General features: G+C 47.5%; 1 protein-coding gene across 1 annotated transcript in view; it reads right to left on the bottom strand.

Moving 5' to 3' along the window:
- The window catches only part of Slit1 (slit guidance ligand 1), a 154,423-nt gene that overhangs the window by 16,484 nt on the left and 114,603 nt on the right, over positions 1–23,336 (bottom strand). Inside the window, exons 19-27 of the mRNA XM_048452878.3 lie at positions 21,755–21,898; positions 21,295–21,461; positions 17,817–17,949; positions 17,154–17,222; positions 11,766–11,837; positions 10,996–11,067; positions 10,136–10,207; positions 1,926–2,089; positions 87–211 (exon numbers count right to left, since the gene is read on the bottom strand). Of these exons, the coding sequence (XP_048308835.3) occupies positions 87–211; positions 1,926–2,089; positions 10,136–10,207; positions 10,996–11,067; positions 11,766–11,837; positions 17,154–17,222; positions 17,817–17,949; positions 21,295–21,461; positions 21,755–21,898 (1,018 nt within the window). The remainder of the gene's footprint in view (positions 1–86; positions 212–1,925; positions 2,090–10,135; positions 10,208–10,995; positions 11,068–11,765; positions 11,838–17,153; positions 17,223–17,816; positions 17,950–21,294; positions 21,462–21,754; positions 21,899–23,336) is intronic.

Below are 23,336 nucleotides of genomic sequence, written 5' to 3'. Positions count from 1 at the left end.
TAGACCAGCCAATGACATAGCCCGTTGTGCAGGGCCTGCCTTGCAGCAGATAGAACTCTGTTCCTCCAGCTCCAACCTCCACTCACCTTGTAGCCACTGCGACAGGTACACCTGTATACCTCAAGAGGGTCATTGTGGCAGGTGCCCTGGTTCTGGCATGGGCTGGACAAGCAGGGATCACACTTGGCCTGAACTGCCAGACTGGGGGGACCTGTGGTAAGAGGGAGAGCATTAGCAGAACAAGGGGGCATGTGGGAGCCTGGGACCCTGCCCTAAAAAATACCCTCCTCCCAGGAGACATGCCTTCACCACGAGTGTTGAGGGTCATGCTGCACCCCTCAGCTCAGTCCAGCTTTTCAGCTGCAGAACCCACTTTCCCACAGGGTCCCTGGCAGCCCCTGATTGACACGTAGCTGTGAGAACTCTGCAGTTCCCAACAGGTAGAAACTGTATTCAGAGAGGCTAGGGCTACCCTAAGAGTAAGAGAGTAGCAAAACTGTGATCTCTAACATTGCCTGACTCTGCCCCTCACACCCTCAGAGGCAATCATCTCAGCCTACAGCCTACTCAGCAGAGGGGGAGCTACGTGCCTGAGTTTGGCTCTGCAGGGAAGACACATGGGGAAAGTTCTTCCTCTCCACGTCAGCAGCAGGGAGAGCCTTCCCTGGTACCTCCCAGGCTACACAGGCCCCTCTCCAGACCTCCCTCACTGGGAGAATAAGGAACCTGGCAGCAAGGATACTTGGGTACCAACCCTGAGGGACACCAGATTTCACAAGAGAGAATAAGGAGATCTGGTCACTCAACTCAGGCTCCCCCAGGAGGTTCCTTCCGAAAGAGGTGATGGATTAGTTCTGATGAAGAGGTATACACTTGAACAGAAATTTAAAAAAGAGAAAGAAAAAGGCCTTTCTGCAGGACAGAAGCCTGCTGGAGGGACTTCCAGACACAGACAAAGATACGTTGTTTCTGTTGTTTCTTGACCTAGTATTGGTGTCTGAGTGAACTCAGTTAGTAAACACGCACTGGGCTCTTTTCTCATGTCTGTACTTTTCCAGATGTTGTTATATCCAGTTAAAAAGAATACCTTGAAAAAAAAATACTTAGCACCACTTTGCCAGGTAGTAAATGCCCAGCATATATTAGCACAGATCGGCTTGGTCCTAGCAGCCGCTACGGAGTGGGTTCTTTGAACTGTTACTGCTGTGACAGCTTCCTGCACACAGGGTGGCCTGGGCCTCCTCATTAACCTACAGCTGTCAGTTTCATTTCCTATGGTGGCCTCTGAGCTTGCAGAGGGCAAGAGCCATGACCCAGGGTCCCTAGAGTCCTCCCCTAGCTCCCCCTGAACACAAAGCTGAGCCTAGGCAGCCACTCAGCCACCTGTCTTTGCTCCGCAAGGTTCTGCGGGGCCTCAGGAGCTTGGTCAGCCCAGCCAGTCAGATAGTCACCCCCTGAGCTAGGATTTGTAGCTGCTGAAAGTAAGGACCCTCAGCACAGACCGCCAGTCATGACATGACTCTGTGTTCTGCAAATGTCAAGAAAGCATCAGCTGGTCCTCTGGGCCCACCAGGGCCAGAGTAAGGTTTCAGCTAATTGTCCAGGACATCTAGCTAAGGGACGTCTGAGTGCCTGAATTACAAGGAGCCTGGGAGCTTCGAAAATGCTATTTTAGTTTTTCTTACGTAACCATGGGCAAGAATCAAAGCCTTAATAGACTGGGATTTTTCTGCCTGGCCTTTTTGCTTATTGGATATTAAGACTGGAAGGCAGCCGTGTTAACAAGTGGAACATCATTTCTATCCTTTGATTCTCCCATCAGTGGGACCCAGGGACCTAGGAGTATCTGGAAGACCCTACCAGGACTCGGCAAGTCCTCCGGTCCCTGATACCCACCACCCCTTCTCTCATGCTCCTGGGCTCACCTTGGCATTCAAATTTCTTGGCAGGTGTTGTAAGCAGAAGTTTGCCTTCCATGTCTGGGGGTCCAGCACAGCGGGCAATGCCGGGTTCCTTGTAGCCAGTCTTCACCCAGCTGGAGAGCCATCGGAGGTGGCAGTCGCAGTACAGGGGGTTGGCACCAATGGCCCTGGGACAGGCAGCAGAGAAAAGCAGGCATTCCAGTTTCAGAAGCTTTGACCCACTGAGCACATAGCAATGCAGGTCACCCATAGCTCCGCTTTAAACACTCCATATGCATCATCTTACTTAGATGATTTTCTGTGCACAGAGACAGACTTAGAAAGATTGAGTAATTGCCCTAGACCAATGAAGAGGGATCTGGATTTGGAACCCAGGCTGCCAGGGACAGAGGCTCTGTTCTCAGAGCCTCCACAGGCTTGAGGGAGAGGGCAGCCAGCATTTACCCATGCAAAGAAATGGCTGCTGCTCCTGCCTTCATGCATCCAGTGCTCTCATCAACCCCACACACGAGCTCCCTGCATCTTTAAAACGTGGAACTGAACATTACATGGAATAAGTAATTTCCCTGGGGCCACACTGTAGCTAAGGGCAGCTGCTGGCTCTAAACTCTGAACTGCCTGTCTGGGAAGCCCAGTCACTTTTGTTTTTCTTTTCATTTTTAATTAAGCAAAGAGCACATGCGTGCATTCTTGCGAGTCTTTTTCAAATGCTGCAGAACAATGTGCTAAGTGCCACAGGCACATACCACACACACACACACACACACACACACACACACACTGTTTTTGTTTTTCTTGATGGGTCTCACTGTGTAGCCCTGGCTAGCCTCGAACTCACTATGTAGAATAGGCTGGCCATGAACTCATAAAAATCTGCCTGTTTCTGCCTCCTGAGTGCAGAGATTAAAAATGTACCACCGTGCCCAGCAACTTAACTTTTTTGAAAAATATTTACTTATTTTTATTTTATTGCATTGGTGTTTTGCCTGCAAATTTGTCCATGTGAGGAGCTGGATCAGCTAGAATGGAGTTATAGGCAGTTGTGAGCTGCCATGTGGGTACTGGGAAACAAACCCAGGTCCTCTGGAAGAGCAGCCAGTGCTCTTAACCTCTAAGCCATCTCTCCAGTTCCAACTTAGGCTTTTTTTAAGGGCATATTCCAGTGTTGCTGATAGGAGTGCGGTATGGCATAACTCCAATTCCAGATGCAATTTCTTTGTGACAGTTTCTCCTACAGACACCTATGTGACAGACTGCTGCTATGGTCTCAAAGTCCCTTCCAAATGCATGCTGAGACTTTCATTGGTCCGGTGTTGGAAGATGGCTCTTTAAAACTGGTAACAGTCAGAAGGACACTGTGTTCATTCCCCCAAGAACTGGGCCAGACTGGATGCTGGCTACAAGGGATCTGTCTGGCCTTGTTGCTACCCTATCATGTGAGTGTTCGGTCATGTTTCTGCCATGTCATTACTATGCTCCTGCACTTCCAGGCTGCAGAAACAGGACCAGAATAAACTTTTCATGTCATCCTTTGTCCGGTCTGTAGCTGCAGAAAATGACCCAGGACCTGGAAACTGCCACTGTTCACCGGCAAGTGACTGGTTAAATAAACCATGCAAAGTTCACAGTATGGCACTGTCCTCCACAGAGGGACACAGTGGCACAGTTACCAAGCTCGTGGGTGTGCGGCCTTCCAGCCCTTTCCCACGTGGACGCATACGGTTCCTATCTGCTGTGTGTCGCTTGTGAACAGCGTGTTTCTTGTCACTAGTCAGCGGGTCCTGGAAACCGTCCAGGTCGGCATATAGGAATCCGCTTCATTCTGCCAAAGTGCTTTGGGAAGAATAGGTACCCTGTGGTTTAATGAGCAGTTTCCCTAATGCTGGGCTTTCTGGCAGTTAAGAAGACTGTGAACATTCTTTTGCATGTGGCTTCGTGAGGTGTGAGCTTTCCTCTAGAACAGATGCCTCTGAAATCCAGCTGATAGAAGTGGATGTCAAATGATGGAGCTGCCCCCGGCAGGCTGTATCAGTTCCATGGACCACGCCTGTGCCCTCACATCTGCACCCGCCTGAGTACCGCCAGCTGCCCAGCACTGTACCAATCCTATGGCAAACTCCGAGTCTTTCCCCACACCCTGTGAGAGGCATAAAGACAGGATGGGCATGTAACGGAATGGAATGGCCAGAGTTCTTCCTTTCAGTAAACAGAGACCAGCACCTGAAGCTTATCCGTATCAACCGATTCTAAAACCTCAAGGTTGTGCGAGGTTAACGAGAAGGGGCACATTCATCAGGTCACCGGACACCCAGCCACTTCCCACCTGCTCTGGGCTGTAGAGGAAGTGACCCCCACCCCCACCCCAAGATAGGTATAGCCTGAAAGAAGCGGCTGTGGCTCTGAGCAGGAATCTCCCAGAATAGCACAGCTGACGCAGTGCGATCTCATAAAACAGGCTGAGCAAGACTTGGACTCCAGCCTACCACAGCTGCTCCCTGCCCGTGACCTTGGGCTGTTCCCTTAACATCTCTGGGGCTCACTTTATGATTCAATAAAGAGCCTGCGATCAAGAGGGGAAGAGAGACAAGCACGGACAACCTAGAATGGGCGCCGAGGGACTCACGCAGCTCAGGAAGGAGGGCAGGTGCAACCTTGATGTGTATTTAATTTTCTATCCTCGTGTGCTGACAGCATCCATCCTGGCTAATGGGATGAGCAAGACACCATCCTCTTCCCCCATCAGCACCAGGGCCTCTCAGACACAGAGGAAGGTCGGAGGCAGACTCCAAAGATTACAGGAAGACAGATATTATGGTATATTTAAAATACCTATTTTTAAATCTATTTTTATATGAAATAAATATAGAAATATACTTATTTTAAAACATTATTTTAAAATATTTTTAAATTATCAAAAAGTAGCATAATTGCAGCGTTTAATAACTTAGTATAGAATTTATAGTGAACTACAAGAAGTATAGGCCAGTCATGAAGAGGATGGTTAGAGAAAAATCCCTCGAAGACTCTGAGGTCGCCCTGACTGTGACGACCCTTGTCGTGACCGAGAGCTTCACAAACTGCCATCCAGGCACAGATGTCCACCAGCAACATTAGCAACACTGCACCTCAGATGTAAATGTCCCTTCCCTTTCCATTACTGAAAACTGCAGGGACACAGCCTCCTAAAAGTCACTCAACACCATCCTGTCTTGTCCCGCATGTGTGGCTACTTGTTCCTGTCCTGGGCAGACATCAGCCTGCTTGCCCAAGGCTGGGTTTTCCCAGCTGAGGACCACTGGCCCTCGTTGCCACAGCTCCCTTTCTCCTGGGGACCAGTTTACCAGGTGGAAGCCGATGGAAATGACAACTTACACTCCTTTTTTTTTTTTTTTTTTTTTTTTTTTTTTTGGTTATTTGAGACAGGGTTTCTCTGTGTATCCCTAGTTGTCCTGGAACTCTCTCTGTAGACCAGGCTAGCCTCGCCTCAAACTCAGAGATCCACCTGCTTCTGCCTGAGTGCTGAGATTAAAGGTGTGTGCCTCCACACCCCAGCACAATTTACACATTTCAATCAAAAGCCTTTTTAAAAAAGGTTCAGGAGACTGAGGTAGGAAGATCACGAATTTCAGGTTTCAGGTCAGTTGGGCTATGTAGTGTGATTCTGTCTCAAAATATTAACTAATTAGTTAAAAAATTTAAAAATTAAAGACAACTGAGGACCCAGCCGGATGCGGAGAACAGGTAGGCCTAAGGGAAATGGGTGGGTCGGGCAGCAGCCAGGCACTTCTCGATCCCGAAGAACTGTGGCGTGGGAACACACCCTATTGAGAGTATAAATAACTCCATGTTGTTGGTCTTCGGTGTAACTTGGGCACGCTGTAACCAAAGCTGTCTCCTCTGCTCATGCCAAGCCGTGCCAGCTCCTATTAATGGAACCTAGCCTGAGACAGCCCCTCCTGGTCTGAAGCCAGAAGAATTCTCAAACTGTAAACCCCTCCACCTGAACCCCCGACCCCTGCCCTCTCATGGGTTTATGTGTGTGCTGTCTTCATCCCCCTGGTCTGAGAGGCTGCAAAAGTGGTTCCTTGAGGGCAGGAGCCACTGACTCCAGAGCTGGACCAGACGTTAGCTAACACCAAAGACACTAGCTGGGTCAGTCAGTAGGAACGGAGCCTGCCAAACACAAATCCCCACAAATCCTCAGTGCAGAGGAATGCAGGAAGAAAAGGCTCATCCATCCTAAAATAGAATGAACTTCATTTTAGTAGATCCCCTTCCAGTCTGTCTGCTCCCCTTCCTCCTTTCACTGAGACAAGGGCCCACTAGCTAGTCCAGGCTAGCCTGGAACTTGTGATCTCCCCATGCTGGGGTTACAGGTGTACACTACTATGCATGGCACCACCGGTCCTTATGTTTGTATCTGTATCATATTAATTATTCTGCATGCCATCAAGTAATAAATTACAGTGCCATAATTGTCATTAACTACTTACTTTTTGGTCATATGGGCATGGCATGATGTAATTCATCATTTCTACTGAATTTTCACACCTACTTCCCAATGAACATTGAAATTTGGCCTTCTAGCCTATAGCAGAGTAAAGGCATCAAATTGCAGGGTTCTGGCAGTGAAGGGCAACACTGAGGAATGTAGCCATGAGCTCTGACAGGGGCATGCAGCCTTCACCTGAGCTGCTACGTGTCTGCTGATGGATAAATGGTAGATACTATAGTTTGGATCTTGAACATCCTCTCAAAATCCATGTGTTAAACTCTTAGACTCCAGCCTTTGGCACTGCTGATAGTTAGTAGGACCTTTAAACAGTGGGTTCTGATGGAAGGCATTAAATAATTGAGGATGTGCCTTGCAAGGGACTATCAGGACCCTGGCCTCTCCTTTTCCTTTCTTCTCAACTGTTATGAAGTCGACAACTTCCTCAGTCACATGTTCCCATCACCTTACCACAGACCCCAAAGCAGCATAGTTCACCAAACATGGACTGAAGCCTCTGAACTTGTGAGGTAACATAAACATTTCTTCTTCTGAAGTTGATCATCTGAGTGTTGCAGAATATGTAACTAAATAACTATGTAAAGATGAATTGCATTTGTTTAACTATGTAAAGATGTGTTGCTGTTTTACCTTGCCTGCCTAAGGCACCTGATTGGTCTAATAAAAAGCCGAATGGTCAATAGCGAAGGAGGAGGTATTGGTAGGACTTCTGGGCAAGGAGAGTAAGTAGAAGGAAGAATTTAGACTGGGGATGGGGAGAAAGAAAAAGAGATGCCAAGGAGATGCCAGGGACCAGACAGACAGAGAGACATGGAGGAAACAGGGAAGTAGGACATACAGAATGAAAGGAAAGTAAAAAGCCTGCAGCAAAATGTAGACTAATAGAAACAGGTTAAATTAAGTTAAAAGATCTAGTGGGACCAGCCTAAGTTAAGGTCAAACATTCATAATTAAAAATAAGTTTTTGTGTCTTTATTTGGGAGCTGGTTGGTGGCCCAAAGAAAATTCTAACTGCATCTGCGCTATTTTGCTATGATAACAGAAAACTGACTAATATTAGTGGATGGGTAGCTAGCAGATAATTTTAACCGATTGATATCTTATGCAATGTATCTGGCTTCAGGTTTGATATCACTATTTTCTCAAAGACAGATATAGAATCAAACTTGGTTTTTACAGCTTTAGGTTTGTTTGTTTAGAACATATGCTGTCTGAACCTGGAAGAGAAAGTGAGGAATAGCCTTGAATTCATTGGCACAGGAAAAGACTTTTAAAACAGAATACCATTAGCCCAGACACTAAGACCAGCAATTAATAAATGAAACCTAATGAAACTGAAAGGCTTCTGTAAGGCAAAGGACACTGTCATTCAGACAAAGCAACAGCCTACAGAATAGAAAAAATTTTCTACCAACTACACATCTAATAGAAGGCTAATATCCAAAATACATAAAACAGAATTTTCAGTAAAGGAAACTCAGATGGCTGAGAAACACTTAGATGCTAAACATCCTTAGTCATCAGGGAAATGCAAATCAAAACAACTTTGAGATTCCATCTTACACCTGTCAGGATGACTAAGATCAAGGAAAACAAGTGATAGTCATGCAAGCAAGGGTGTGGAGTAAGGGAAACACACCTCCACTGCTGCTGGGAGTGTAAATTTATACAGCCACTATGGAAATCAATATGGCAGTTCCTCAAGAAGAAGGGAATCAACCTACTTCAAGATCCAACTATTACATATCCCCAAAGGATGCTTCACCCTACCACAGAGACACTTGCTCAACCATGTTCATTGCTGCTCAACTCATGTTAGCAGACACTGGAAACAACCTAGACGTCCCTCAACAGAAGAACGGATAAACAAAATGTGATACATTCACACAATGACATACTACTCAACCTTTTAAAGCACGAGATCATGAAATCTATAGGTAAACCAGAAAAAAATTATTGTGAGTGTGCTAACCCAGAACCAGAAAGACAAATAGGGTATGTATTCTCTCATAAGAGGAAATTAGCTATTAAGTCAATGATAATCAAGCTACAATCTATAGACCCGCCCACAGAGGTTGGCTATCGAGTAAGATATGTGTGGGGGTGGGCACAGATAGATCTCCCCAGGAAATGGAAGTAGAATAGATAGTTGTGGACGGAGGAGAGAGACTGGAATGGGAGATTCAAGTTGGGGTGAGGAGGAAAAAAGGGGACAAGGGAGGGAATATGGGGAGAGATAGTTAAAATTAAGAGCCATTTGAAGGGTCATAAGGAAACCTAATATAGTATAAACTCCCTAAAATATATATGTAAATGTGCTACCTATTTTATGATCACTCTGACTTTGAAGATTAAAATATGGGAAAGATGATTCTCAGAACCGGGAGCGTCTAAGATGGCTGACTGAACTTCAAGAGAAACACTGCCGATACCAAGGCTTTCTGATCTAAGGATGCCTGCCTACTCAGGCTCTGGCTGTGGAGGGGATTCAGAGGAGAAGAGCCAAAGCCTTCCAGATGCAGTCCATGTGGCCACAGTCTACAGGCACGCCACAGTCAAGGGTAACCAGAAATGCCAGGAAGGTGTCCTTTCTGCACCGTCCCAACCTCCAGGGTGAAGACAACCCTACCTCAGCTCTGTGCTTACCTACCTCCTCCTTGCCTTATATATAAAATACATAATAAACAGTTGGTCATTTGTCTCATAGTTAGTGCACAAATCAGAAACGCTGATTGCATTCCCAGCCCTAGGCAACCATCTCCACTACCCATTTCCAAAGCATTCGCATCACCATGAACAGAAACTCTATGCTCAGGGATATTAAGCCCCATTTGTTTGTTAGTTTATTTATTTATGTGTGTGTGTGTGTGTGTGTGTGTGTGTGTGTGCGCGCGCGCGCGCGTGCGCGCGCACGCGCACATGTGATGCCAGATGACACCCTTGGGTGTTGTTTCTCAGGTCTCACACACTTTTTCTTTGAGGCAGGGTTTCTCCCTGGCCTGGAATTCACCAAATAGATAAGGTCGGCCAGCTAGTCTGTGAGCCCCCAGGGATCTGCATGTCTCTGCCTCCCAGCTCTAGGATTAGTACATGTTACCATCCCCAACTTTTTACATGGGTTCTGGGGGTCAAGTCGAGGTCCTCATACTTGTATGGCAAGCACTTTACTGACTGAGCCATCTCCCCAGTCCTCGCCTAATGCCTTTAAAGAATCATCACGGCACTGCCGGCTGTAGAGCTTGGGAAACAACTCACACCATTCTACTTCTTTGGGAAATAGATTACAGGATCTCATGCCCATGTGTGAAGCAGGAACTGTATTATGGGATAGTCTAAGAGCGTGGGCACTGGGGCAGGAGCTGCCACCCCACCAGCTATGCCGCTGGGCACACATATTCCTTTCTCTAGCTCTTGTTCCTTTTGTGTAAAATGAGGAAACACTACCCATGTTGTGGGATTGTTATGAGGGGGTCACACCAGCAGGGGCAGATCCAGCAATCAACAAATGTTTGCTCCCACCTGCTAATGGCCTGTTCTCCTACGCTGAGTGTATAAGAGGCCAAGAAGGCGACTGTGGAATGTTCCCCTACTTAGGATAAAGGCAACATATTCCGGTGACCTGAGGGGCTGGATCTCTCTCAGACTCCCAAGTTCTGCTTAAATTCAAGGAGACCCAGAGAACTGGGCTGGCATTACTTACAAGTGAGACAGAGATGTCACATCCGCAAAGATGCCCTCTTGGAGGGTGGAGACATCATTGCCGTGCAAAGACCTGAGGAAAGAAGATGCTGCGGGAGCCCAGGCCAGGGATAGGGCAGGATGCTTGGGGGAGGAACTTCCGAGCCCTTGCTGAATGGACACACCATGCATGTCTGCTGGCAGGGAGACAGTCCCCAGCCCAGCAACCCTGACCTGGTAGTCCCAGGAAGGAAAAGGGAGCCCTTCGAGTCCAGAAACGCCATCCTGTGCCCCCATACTGTGGGGAGGCTCTGATTTTGCCATCTAAAGAACTTGAGTTGAGTTTAATCATAAATAAGAAAGTAAACACACAGGCACTCCCTCTTGGCCAGGGGACAGAAACAGAGTGGGCTATTTGTAAGGAGATTAACATAGCCAGCCACAAGTTAGGACTGCAGGAATGTCGCCTTGGTTCTGATGGGGTCAGGAGCCCCCATAACAGACATAGAACATTTTGGGCAGAATCACTTTGAGAACTTGTAGGAAAAGTTCACTGATTTCTGAAAACGAACCCTGTCAATCTGAACAGAAGTCTCTTGGCAAACAAAGGACTCCTTTACCTTAGGCGCCTCACCCCTTCCCTGTCACACACGTGTACACAAACTAAACTTGGGATGATGGCCACCTCTTCTCTTGGATCATTTCCCACTTACAACTTGGCTTCTCTAAGGGGTTTAAACGAGAGTATTCTGGGCTCCCTTAATTGGATAGAGCATTGTCCCTGCTGGGGCTCCAAACCTGGGACTATTTCTGCTCACTAGGGGTAGGGGGTAGGACTCGGGTAATGGGGAAGACTTCTAGAATGAGTTGGGAGAGACTTACAGCAGGCGCAGGGAACGGAGCCCCTGGAAGGCCAGAGGAGGGATGCACTGGAGGGCATTGTAGCTGAGGATCCTGCGGAAGGAAGGAAGACGCTATAATGAGCCAGAGATGAAGGACCATTCCCACCCCATCTTATAGGTGAGTGAGCTAAGGCTTGAGGCCACTCCCCACCCCAGGGTCATGTCACTAAGTTAGCAAACAGTATTTGTGCTAGGATTGTGCTTTTAGAGCCCACAGCTAACCCACTAACTCAAAAGATTTCAAATAAATGAACCCGCCGGGAGCAGACAGGCAGGTTAGCGAGAGAAATGATTCTGTGATAGACATGGTTACAGGATAGAGAGCCGTGGGCAGCCCCGGGGAAGGAACACCAAGGTATGGAAGGGTGTCGGAGTAATTGTGCTGAGTCGTAGAAACCAAACTGGACGTGAATCTATTTAAATAAAATTCTCAACACACAGCCTCATCTGGGGCCTAGTTCTGGCTAGCCTCAAGCTTGTGACCATCCTCCTGCCTCAAAACATGTGCTAGCTTTATAAAAATGTGATATATAGGATATTTCAATTTTTTGTACTTCCCCATTGTATTTCACAGTAAAAGTTGTTTTGTTTTTTGATTTGCTCATGGCCAAAATACCCACGAAGTGATGGATGGGGTGTTGTTTAGTCTGTCGGTGGGAAAGGGGTCTGCATGCAGTCACAAATGACAAGAGCAATACCAGCATTGCCTGGTAACGTCCCGTGTGCCCACCCAGCCCTGCTGGGACTCACAGCGTGGTCAGCTGGCTCATGTTGGTGAAGGAAGAATTGCCTAAGGAGCTGATCTTGTTGTTGCTCAGGTCCCTGGAAAAAGCAACAGTGTCAGTGTCTGGAAGGAAAGAAGGCCCTGCCCCTGGATGACTTTCAGAGCCTCTCCCCTCCCCCTATCCGCTCTTGGCCCTTCCTCAGCAGGGAGTGATGGAGGAGGGTTATCTGTCTATTGTGTTATTTTCATTGGTCAATAAAGAGACTGCCTTGGGCCCTTGATAGGACAGAAAATTAGGTAGGCGGAGTAAACAGAACAAAATGCTGGGAAGAGGGCTATGAGCCAGACGCCATGGAGCCAGCCACCAGGTCAGACATACTGAATCTTTTCCGGTAAGCCACTACCTCGTGGTGCTACCACGAGATTATTAGAAATGGGTTAATATCAAGATATGAGAGTTAGTCAGTAACTAACTCTCTAGAGATAATGGGCCAGGCAGTGTTTAAATGAATACAATTTGTGTGTTGTTATTTCTGGGACTAAGCTAGCTGTGCGGGAGCTGGGCAGGATGAAAAGCAGGCCTGCCCGCAGCCCACTACTACATATGGCGCCCAGACGTGGATAACTGAATCCACAGAAAGTCTGAGAAAGCTGGGGAAAGAATAGAGTAAAGCATGTTTTCTTGGTATGGTAGCAGCAATTTCTCATGTCTGTTCTGCTTGCTAGAGGCAAGCAAATGCTCTCATCTAAGAGAGGCTTCCTGACTCAGCTTTAGCTGCAAAACCTTGCAGCTCTTTTAAGAGGTCCTGCCGCGAAGCACTTAAACGGTGTTGATGAAAAGCTGAACGCATGCTTTTCAGGTTTTCAGCAGTAGCAGGAAAAAAGCTGCGCTGTTTTAAAATGCCGGCCGTCCTGCCAGGGCAAATTCTGACTCTTTCAGGCAGGTGGTCCAACTGAGTGTGGTCCCAGTTTGCTTGCTGCCAAGGACCTTGAAAAGCCATAGAGTTGTGGCGGCAGTGAACACAGCTCTGGCTGGTACCTCAGCCACAAGGCTGGAAAGCTAAAGAATGAGCTGGATCTAGCCGTCAAAGCCACGGCTTTAAAGGAGAGGATTAATCTTCTCCTTAAAGACTCATGTAGTCAAAAAAGAGATAGAGATACAGTAAAGAGAGGTTCATAGATGAACAAAACCTCTAAAGAGTTTACAGTTTGTTAAAAATATATGTAGGCTAAAGGTTAAAGTTCTTAGGGTAAAAAAGGAAGAAAAAAAGTAGTTGGGTGTGGTGGTATACACCTTTAATCCCAACACAAGGGAGGCAGAGGTAGATTGACCTCTGTGACGTCAAGGTGTGGTAGTACACACCTTTAATCCCAATGCCTGAGAGGCAGAGACAGAAGGATCTTTGAGTTCAAGGTGTGGTAGCACACGCCTTTAATCCCAGCACTGGGGAGCAGAGACAGACAGATCTCTGTGAGTTCAAGGACAGCCTGGTCTACAGAGTTATTCCAGGACAAAGATATACAGAGAACCTGTGTCAAAAAGTAAAAGTAAAAATAAAAGAAATAGAGGTTAAAAATGAAGCTGCATAAAGATGGAAAATACACAGAGAATCTTGATACTGTATGCTATTATGCTCTCTTTGAATTGTTTGAATGCTGAGGAAGGAGCAACAGCTGCTAAAAGATATTTGTTTATAAATGCTGCTGAACTAATCCAAGATAGATATGTTGAAAATACCTTGACTTCTGAATTTGGATCTAAGGATATGATACTTTGGAAAGGAGGTTCTTCTTTTGTTTTCACAGAGGATGAGACCCTGTGGATAGCTTCTATCCCAGTATGGTATGATAGACCACGCCCTCCTGAAAGGTTGCTGTGAACACCCTCAAAAAATTACTTCACTCAACTGCCGACTGAGATGAACCTGGCAGACAGGTTATACCATGAAAGACCTGATTAACTGCGCCCCTATACAGCAGGAAGAAGTTTGGAGAGAAATAACTACGTCCATATTCCCAAATATTGCTTATAAATGTTCTTTTACATTTAAAGGGGGATATGATATAGATATGAATAATTTCATTGGTATGGATTTTAAGGTCAATTTTGTTATATGTATATATATTTCTGATCTTGACTGATGTATTGTGATTGTGTAGTTCATTTTAAAAATGCAATGTATAATTAAAAATATAGGTTGTTAATGGATAATACTAGCTTGTAGTAATGTTAGTCTGATTTTCTAGAAGTGCATAGATATATTTCAGATAGGCATTCATATCTTTCAAAGACTTCAGAACATGGCATTTAATGTTTTAATAACTTAGGACTTTTCATGACAATGAGACACGTCTGCTCCTGGCAGCACCAATCTACTTCAAGAGGAAGAAGGGCATCGAAGAGGCTCCTTATGGAGTTGGTTAGCCATTTGGGCAAGAAACTGTTCTTGCCTGGACTGTTGTATAAACTGGACACAGAGAACCCACAGAGAGAGGACTGCTGAACTTGCCTAAAGGTGAGATGATATTTCGGGGTTCCTGATTCATGAAAGAGTCTGCGAGACATTCTGCAGGACACAGCAGATAGTGACTGAATTGCCTTTGAAATTTCCTGCTTCATGAAAATGTCTCTGGATATTATGGGCCTGAAGGCTGAAGATGGGTGCCCCAACGATACAGAGGAACTTTGGGTAACTGTCCAGGCAGCGAGATGTCTCTGTCATTTCTAGAGTTTTGGAAGTTGCTCACTTCATGCTTACTTAGGTAATATATCCTTCTGGAGCCTTTGATGGAGTTAAAGAATGGATAGTAGTAGTTATAGTTTTCCATTATTATGATATAGTTATAAATATTGTGACTGTAATTCTTGCTTGATAACTGTTTTGTTATGTGTAATTTTACTATGTTAAAATGAAAGCCTTTTTTGTTTAAACAGAAAAAGGGGAAATGATGGAGGAGGGTTATCTGTCTATTGTGTTATTTTCATTGGTCAATAAAGAGACTGCCTTGGGCCCTTGATAGGACAGAAAATTAGGTAGGCGGAGTAAACAGAACAAAATGCTGGGAAGAGGGCTATGAGCCAGACGCCATGGAGCCAGCCACCAGGTCAGACATACTGAATCTTTTCCGGTAAGCCACTACCTCGTGGTGCTACCACGAGATTATTAGAAATGGGTTAATATCAAGATATGAGAGTTAGTCAGTAACTAACTCTCTAGAGATAATGGGCCAGGCAGTGTTTAAATGAATACAATTTGTGTGTTGTTATTTCTGGGACTAAGCTAGCTGTGCGGGAGCTGGGCAGGATGAAAAGCAGGCCTGCCCGCAGCCCACTACTACAAGGGAGAGCCAGGCTCCCTAACTGGTGAGGATGTGGGGGCAATTGACTTGCAATTGACTACTGAGTTTCCTCTGTCCCTAATCTGCCTCCTGCATGCCCTCTGCAGGTACAGCTGGTATTGACCAACTTCTACCTGCCAGGTCTAGCAGCCCCTTCTCTGGGAAGCATAGCTGGAACACTAGGACCCCAAATTATGAGGCAGAGTAAAAGCCCATTTTACACCCCAAGAGCTGGAGTCTTCAATCTCTCAGTAATTAACTCACAGGGGGCCACCCAGCTGGCCAGAGAAGGGGCAGACCAACCCATCACTGCAATGTCTCCTGTAGTCCCTGGCCATGTTAGGTGGAGAACATCCTCACACACCACTCCACCTACCCTGACTGTGTCTGAGTCCTCCCCTGTGGTCCCAGCTTCTAATCCCTGGTGTCAGGATGGGAAGGTCCCAGCCTTGCACCCCTTCAGTCCACTCTAGGTGCCCCCAGTGCTGTCTCGGGCTCCTCTCACTGTCCAGAGCTGATGGCACCACCCCCACAGCCACAGCCTGCTCTTTTCCAGACCGCTACTCCATAGTGCCCTACAGACCCTCAGCGGGGCTTGGCCTGGTGCTTCCTCAACCCTGCAGTCTGATTCTGCGACTGCTGCCTTCCACCCTTGGTACCATGGCCCGGCCTCTGGTCACTGACCACATCTGTCCCCTTCCTAAGTTCCTGCCTGTGTTAAGCCAGCATCCATGTGGTTTTCTGAGGATCTCCTCTCAGCATCTTCCACTGTGGGTTCGTCACACCCTCCTTCCAGCCAAAGCCCTGACCTACAGCTGCTCTGCTGCTCCCTGAAACTTAGGGAGCCCTTGCCCTGCTCCTACATCCTCCCTAGACGTCTAAGAGATTCACGGGGGCCCCCTGGTCTGCCTGTTACCTACTGTATGCAGTTCTGACAATCATTAACCATGTACCCTTCCTTCAGCACCCGGAGAGCCTGCCTCTGTTGCAATCCCAACTCTCCTTCCTTTCTTGTCGTGGGGAAGTGGGGCCTTTTAATGTGGGAGAGGCAGCCTAACAGAAGTCTGTCTGCCCTTCCTTCTTCATGTACATCTGGACCACTGGCAGAGGTCAGGCCACAGAAAGCCTGAACTTGCAGAATGGAGTCTCTTTGTCTGACACCAGCCACTGTTTCACCCCCATTCCCCTGAAAGGTTCAAAACACATCGGTTACTGAGCAAAGACAGAGTAACTGGAGCATCTCAGTGCTGTTAGCCAGTGCTGTTCAGAGTGGCCAGGCCTTGACCTGAACGTCACCAGCCCATGGCTACGCTGTGTCCATAGCCAAGCTTTCTCAGCAAAAGGAGCAGTCTGTTGACTTATACTTTACTCCCTGCCTAAGATAAATCCACTAACAACAGTTCTCAGTTGACATTGAGAGAAAATTCATTAAAGGCGGCTCTCAGTCTGACACTGACCCATTGACTGCACTCATACAGAGCTCTGAGCCAAGCCGCTCTGGACTTTTTGGATAATCTTTGGCTAATACCTAGACCAAAACAATGGAGGTGAGGTACTAATTACACTGGGAAGATAAGAGGAGTTGATCTTATTATCCAGAGGTTTATTCTGAGTACTCTTTGGAAGGGGTGGAAGGCAGTGATAACAAAGCAAGTTAAGAATAAATAGTATGTGAACTGATAACTGCCTTGTTTCATAGTTGGTTTGGGGATAGGGATTGAACTGAAAGACTCTTTATCATCCTCTATTGTCCCTGGCTCCTTGCAGAGATCACTCAGAGCAATAATAATCACCAGCCTACAGGGAGGTTTGGGGAGATGGTGTGGTCAGAGCAGTAGGCCCAGCTCATGGAGACCAGAAAGGATGCAATTCCTAGATATGGCCACCAGATGGCAAAACAGCTCCCGGGCATAGGTGTCCCCTGAAGAATGAATAGGGGAGCAGGCAGAATTCCTTAGCAGCATCTGCCCACAAATGGGAGATGCCTGGAAAAGAGGAACTGTGGTGGTTGGATGCCAGTGGTCCTCCTGATCACAGAGGCAGGCCTGGGATCCTCAAAGCTCCTGGATACTCACACAAGCTGCAGGTACTTGAAGGTAGCCAGCTGTCCGGGAACCAGTGTGAACTGGTTGCCATCCAAATAGCTGAGGAGAGAACACAGCAGCATGAGCCCCTGGCACAGGCATTTCCATCCACCTAGGAGCTGCGACACCGTGAGCTGTGAATCTGGGCGGCGCCACGCTGAATGTTGGCGTCGGGGACGCGAGGGCCAAGCCACCTTTGCAGGCAGCTGGCAAGAGAGTGAAAGGGACACAGCTTTTCTTGAGAGGCCACTAGGCCAAGGCAGCACAAGTCCTGTGCACCCAGTGCCTCTGGAGTAAAAGCGTCACTAAAGGATCTACACTTAGGTGCTATTTGTGATGGTTCAAAGAGGAAACATCTCTAGCCAAAAAGGGATTTGTTGTGGAGACCAAGCTTGACTCACGTAAGGAACATTGCATCCGTAGACCTTAACAATGTCTTCCCCATAAACATTGTGAAGCGGGGACAGCAATGTCATTTTTTGAAAGCAGAGCCCTTCCCATGCATTTGTCAGGAGGTAACTATAGAGAAGGGACTGGGAAAGGTGGAAGCCATGCTGGAGCCTTTCTGGGCTACGCTGCAGCGTCTCCTCCCACCGCCAGGTCCCATGGATCCTGTTTCACAGGCCAAGAGATTGCAAGTCTGGGGCTACTCACAGTTCTGTGACGTTCTTGGGGATGCCCTTGGGCAGCGCCTGGAGGTGTTTGTTGCTGCACCGGACCACGGTGTCCAGGCAGGCACACTCCTGGGGGCACTGTGGGCGGGGCAGGCATCCCACCTCCTCCTGACCTGGGAAGGAAGGTGTGACATCCTGGTCAGTCAGGGGCCGGGTTAATACAGCCTTGGCCACACTTTTCTCTTTTGGGGGGGGGGGGGTTGTTTCGAGACAGGGTTGCTCTGTAGCTTTGGAGCCTGTCCTGGAACTAGCTCTTGTAGACCAGGCTGGCCTCGAACTCACAGAGATCTGCTTGCCTCTGCCTCTTGAGTGCTGGGATTAAAGGCGTGGGCCACCACTGCCCGGCTACATTTTTCTCTATTGGCTAACGCCAGAAACAAAGGCTTCTTGGAAAGTTTCCAGGTTAAAACAGATCCAGGTAATCTCTCCCACCTCAGACCAAAGGTGGTCCCAGAGGAGGGGGACACAACTACTACTTCTTGAGCACCGGACACTCCCTGGCACTGTGGGGAGCATGCTCCCCTTGGTGACACAGCAAAGGGTGCCCCGTCACCCCTCAGGATGCACTGGTCAGGCTCAGCACTCAGTGCAGCAGCTAGCCCACTCCAGCATCCGGTGGGTGCAGAGGGCGAATAGTTTTCTATTTCACTGAGATCTGGGCAGGATGAATGACTTTTCCTCAAGCTGATGAGGCCTCTTAGGGTGAGGCCCAAGCCTGGCAGATGCAGACCAGTAAGCCCTTCATCCATCATTCGTTTCTCCAGCAAAGAGCCCTCTGATGTCTTCCTTTCTAATAATGGGGTGCAGAAGAGCCAATGGTTGTGGTCAGAGTTGTTGAGACCACGAAACGACAGCATGTACCCTCTGCCAACAGTGACTCGGTTATAGGAGCTTACCGCATTCAGACATGGCATTGCAAAGAACTCACTGAGTCCTCAAAACACCCTCAAGCAGATGCACTAGCGTGGACACCTTTTAGACACGGTAGAACTCAATCCAGAGTGGTCACAACTATGCAAAGTCCCCTAGTCTTGAAGGCAGCCCTGGGACAGGGCTCCAGGCTGACAGCCTCTGGAAGCTGTTCTCCTGGCCACTGGGCCCCACCGCCTCATAGCAGCAAACACTCAAAGAAATGTTCAAACGCTTTCCCCTCCTAGGAAGTTGTCCAAAAGGGAGCATCACATTTGTTTTGTTTTGTTTTGCTTTGTTTTCCGAGACAGGGTTTCTCTGTAGCTTTGGAACCTGTCCTGAAACTAACTCTTGTAGACCAGGTTGGCCTCAAACTCAAAGAGATCCGCCTGCCTCTGCCTCCCGAGTGCTGAGATTAAAGGTGTGCGCCACCACTGCCCGGCCTGGGACCATCACATCTGAACAGAAGGAGTTACCTATGTTGGCGCTCCTGGGAGCACAGTGCGAAATTGCCACTGAGGAAGGCTGTTAAATGACAAGGGGCTGGCTCAGTGCTCATCTAGGGCAGGATGGTTTGTGGTGAAAGGCTTTTGCAGGGGACCTGAAAATCCTGAGTGTGTCCTCACAAGCTCACAGTAGGGGTCTGAAAAACAGCACTGCAGAACGCCCACAAAGGCTGCCCCACGCTGGGGATGGGGGGGTATAGGGGTGATTTTTCTATCCCTTGGGCTGTTATTTCTTGTTTTCAAGGAATAATGGTGCATTATCTATGTAAGTGTGTGTGTGTGTGTGTGTGTGTGTGTGTGTGTGTGTGTGTGTATACAAACATGCACCTGAATGCTGAATGGGTTGGCCAGGAGTTTTCTCGAAGAGATATGGAATGTGGTCATGAAGATACTTTGCTAGTCTCAGTGAACCTGGCGGGGTTCTCTCCCGGCCACACATCTATCAGATGCTCCTGAACAGCTAATAACCAACTTCTAGGACCAGAGACAGAGCTAGCAGTGAAAGAACAAGAAGGACCTATGCCTCCCCTCAAGAAGTCTTCAGAAGTAAGACTGGGGGCAGGCATGCATGTGGAGGCCAGAGAATGACCTTGAATATCATTCCTGTGACTTTTAGGAGGACTGGGCTGGCTAGCCAGGGAGCCCCAGAGGTCCTCCCATCTCTGCCTTCCTAGCTAACCTCCCACACCTCCATATATGGCTTTTTTCTTTTAACATGGGTTCTGGGAGTGAAAGTCAGGTCGTCATGTTTGAAAGGCAAGTGATCCACATCCCCAGCCCCAAACAGACTGTTTCCTAAGTAAAACAATGTTTTTGATGGGAGATGGTGGCTCACACCTTTTATCCCAGCACTCCGGTGGCAGAGGCAGGCAGATCTCTGTGAGTTCAAGGCCAGCCTGGTCTCTAGAGTGAGTTCCAGGACAGCCAGAGCAACCCAGAGAAATCCTGTCTCCAAAATCCAAAACCAACAAACCAAACAAACAAACAAAAACCACAAAGTTTTCAAGGCCAGTGAGTGGCAAGAGATTATAATCAAGATGTGAGGTTGGATTTAAAAAAAAATAACAAGCAAACAAAAACATTCAAGCCATAAAATGAGCATGTGAGCAAATGGGGGGGGAGAGTGGGGGATGTAAATCGTACAGAGACTTCCTTCCTTCCTTTCTTTCTTTTTTGTCAGGGTCTTGCTGTGGAGCCCTGGTTGGCCTTGAACTCCTGTCTCAGCTACATGGTCCCAGTCTGGCTTGAGATTTTTTTTTAATTTTAAATTTTAAAAGAAAACAAAATTATTCTTAGAAAAATCTACTGATTTTCTTCAGAAAAACACCGGAGCTGTCTTTCTTGCTGTGAAAACTGGAGTGTTCCTTTGTCTTTCCCTCATATCTACACGGCCTGTTTGGGGTGACTCCAGAGCAGAGGTACAATCTGAACGGCAGGAATGGTAAAGGTATGGAGACCAGGGACCCGTCTCCAGTGTTCAGCAGCAGAGGGGTCTGAGAGCTGATACCAGCCAGAGAAAAGCCCCCATAGCAGGACATGCTGAGACTCCTAAGAACGGGGCAATGGAGGGGCATCGTTGCTGGTTAGCCCAGGAAAAATCTGCTTCCAACAGGAGCCTCGGTGTGTGGTGTTTGGAAAGAACTGAAGGAAAAGCTACATCTGCTGGAAGGGCCAGACGACTATGGACACAGAGAGACGAGGAGCTCAGGGGACCAGGATGACCAAGTCTTTGGCAAGCAGGGAATCAGACTCAGGCGATTCCTGCTCTGAAAGACATGGTGGCCCCAGGCCCCTGGAGCTGGTGTCTTGGCTAAACACATTTCCACAAGGGAAAAAATACTGAGGAGTTACTGTATTTCTCTTTATGTGATGGGATAAGAAGTCATGTTTATTTCCTTCTTCCATCCCCCTCCCCTTTGTTGACTACACAGAGCAGCTCCAGGCGTCAGCGGCTCCTCTTCCCTCTGCAGAGGCCAGTAGGGTGCTGCCTGCCCAGCTCTCTGGTCAGCCCCATTCTCTCCCTGATGGATGCCCACACGTTACCTTCTTCACACCTGAAGTCAGGGAAGGCCACATCCTGCAGGGGAATTTGCCGCAGGAAGTCGGGGTTCTGGCAGCGCGGGTTCCCCGTCACAATCTTTCTCTTCCGAAGCCAGTCACCCAGCCAGGCTAGCTGGCAGTTACAGTTGAATGGGTTGGCCAGGAGGTTTCTGGAAGAGGTGGGGAATGTGGTCATGAGGGCACTTTGCCAATCTCAGTGAACCTGGTAGGGTTCTCTCCTGGTCACACAGCGATCTATGCTCCTGCACAGACAGCTAATAACCTCCTAGGTGACCAACTTCTAGGACAGAGACAGAACTAGCAATGGAAGGAACAAGAAGGACCCATGCCTCCACAAAGGAGTCTTCAAATGTAAGACCCGAGAAGATCCCCACCTAGGATGGTAAGTAGGCTCTCCCGGCCAAAGCCACCAACCTGCCTGTCCTCCAAGGCTGAGACTTACAGTGTGGACAAGGCCTGAAGGGTGTCGAAGGCTCCAGGGGAGATGGTGGTGATGTGATTGTCGTACAGTGACAGGAGCCGCACGTTGCGCAGTCCCGTGAAGCTGTCATTGTGGATGCAGCTGATGCGGTTGTTCCTGAGCATCCTGCGGGGAGGGAGTGACGAGAGAAGATGGAGAACCCCTCAGAGGGTGTCCCTTAGCCTCAGATCATCTCCTCAGATTGACACCTGCTGGGACCCCTGTGGCCAATGGACAGCCACACCTGGCCCTGCTAGCATGTCATTCTCAGGCATCTGTCTTCCTCATTGCTATCTGGAACAACGCCTCATCCCCATTTTTCACTGTCTAAGACCCCTTTAATTCCCATCCCCAACCAAAAATGAAAGCGGAAAGCAAGCCAGCACAGGACAGGCGATTGCAAGGGACATTTCAAGGGACTGTGAATACCCTCGGAGCAAGTCAGATTGACTAACCAGGAGTCAAGGACACCCAAATAACACCAAGTTTCTGCCTGTCGGATTGGAGAAGAAATCAAAACATAATGGTCATAATGCGGTCATAATATGGCCAGCATAGGCGAGAGCGGGAAGATGGGCACTTCCACACGCGCTGGTAAGACCTCTGGTAAGCTGCCTCTCAGGCTGTCTACAGAGGCCTTTCCTTCTGCTGCCGTCGGCCGGTCCACTTTGAGGACTTCATCGCAGGAATACTCGGGGAGGCGCACAGATTCGGGACAAAGCTGGTGATCACAGCTTTTCTCAAAATATAGAATGCAAAACAACCTGAGTGGTAATTACAGATAATTATGTTTTAGAGAAATTCTGTGATATATGGAAGGGTCCATATTGGAGGAAAAAGCAGGTAATTAAACAAAATTTATTGCAGGGTGCTATTAAAACATATCTGGGAGCTGGGAATGGTGGCATAAGCCTATAGTCACTGAACTTGGGAGACCTAGGCAAGAGGATCACAAATTCAAGATTAACTTGTTACACAGGGAGACCCTGCTGAGGAAGAAGAGGAAAAGGAGAAGGAGAAGGAAATTTTACATATATATATATATACATATGTGTTTATATATTATTCATTGTGATATGTATATATGTATAATTTCAGTTATACAGAATAAATAGTGCCTAAAAATTCTGGTGTATAGCATACATATGTGTTTATATATTATACATTGTGATATATATAATTTCAATTATAAAATTTCAGTGCAGTGTATCACCATTAGCAAACAATATCATATATGTACTTAAAATTTTGCTAAGGAAAAAAAATTTGCTAAGGAGTTGTATCTTATGTCAGATGTTCTTTTTTAAGAAACGTGTGTATGTGTGTTTGCCTGCATAAATTTATTTGTACCACATGTGCAACTGTTTATAGAGGCCAAAAGAAATTGCTGGATCCCCCAGAACTGGAGTTACAGGTGGTTGTGAGCTATTGTTATGGGTACTAGGAATCAAACTCTGGTCCTCTGCAAGAGCAATGCATGCTTTTAACCACTGAGCTCTCTCTCTCTCTCTCTCTCTCTCTCTCTCTCGTCCTGCAATTAGATAGATGTTTTTGTTTTGTTTTG

This window comes from Myodes glareolus, chromosome 7 (assembly GCF_982192425.1).
Source record: "Myodes glareolus chromosome 7, mMyoGla1.1, whole genome shotgun sequence".
Lineage (NCBI taxonomy): Eukaryota > Metazoa > Chordata > Mammalia > Rodentia > Cricetidae > Myodes > Myodes glareolus.
This window is presented reverse-complemented; position numbering and strand designations above follow the sequence as displayed.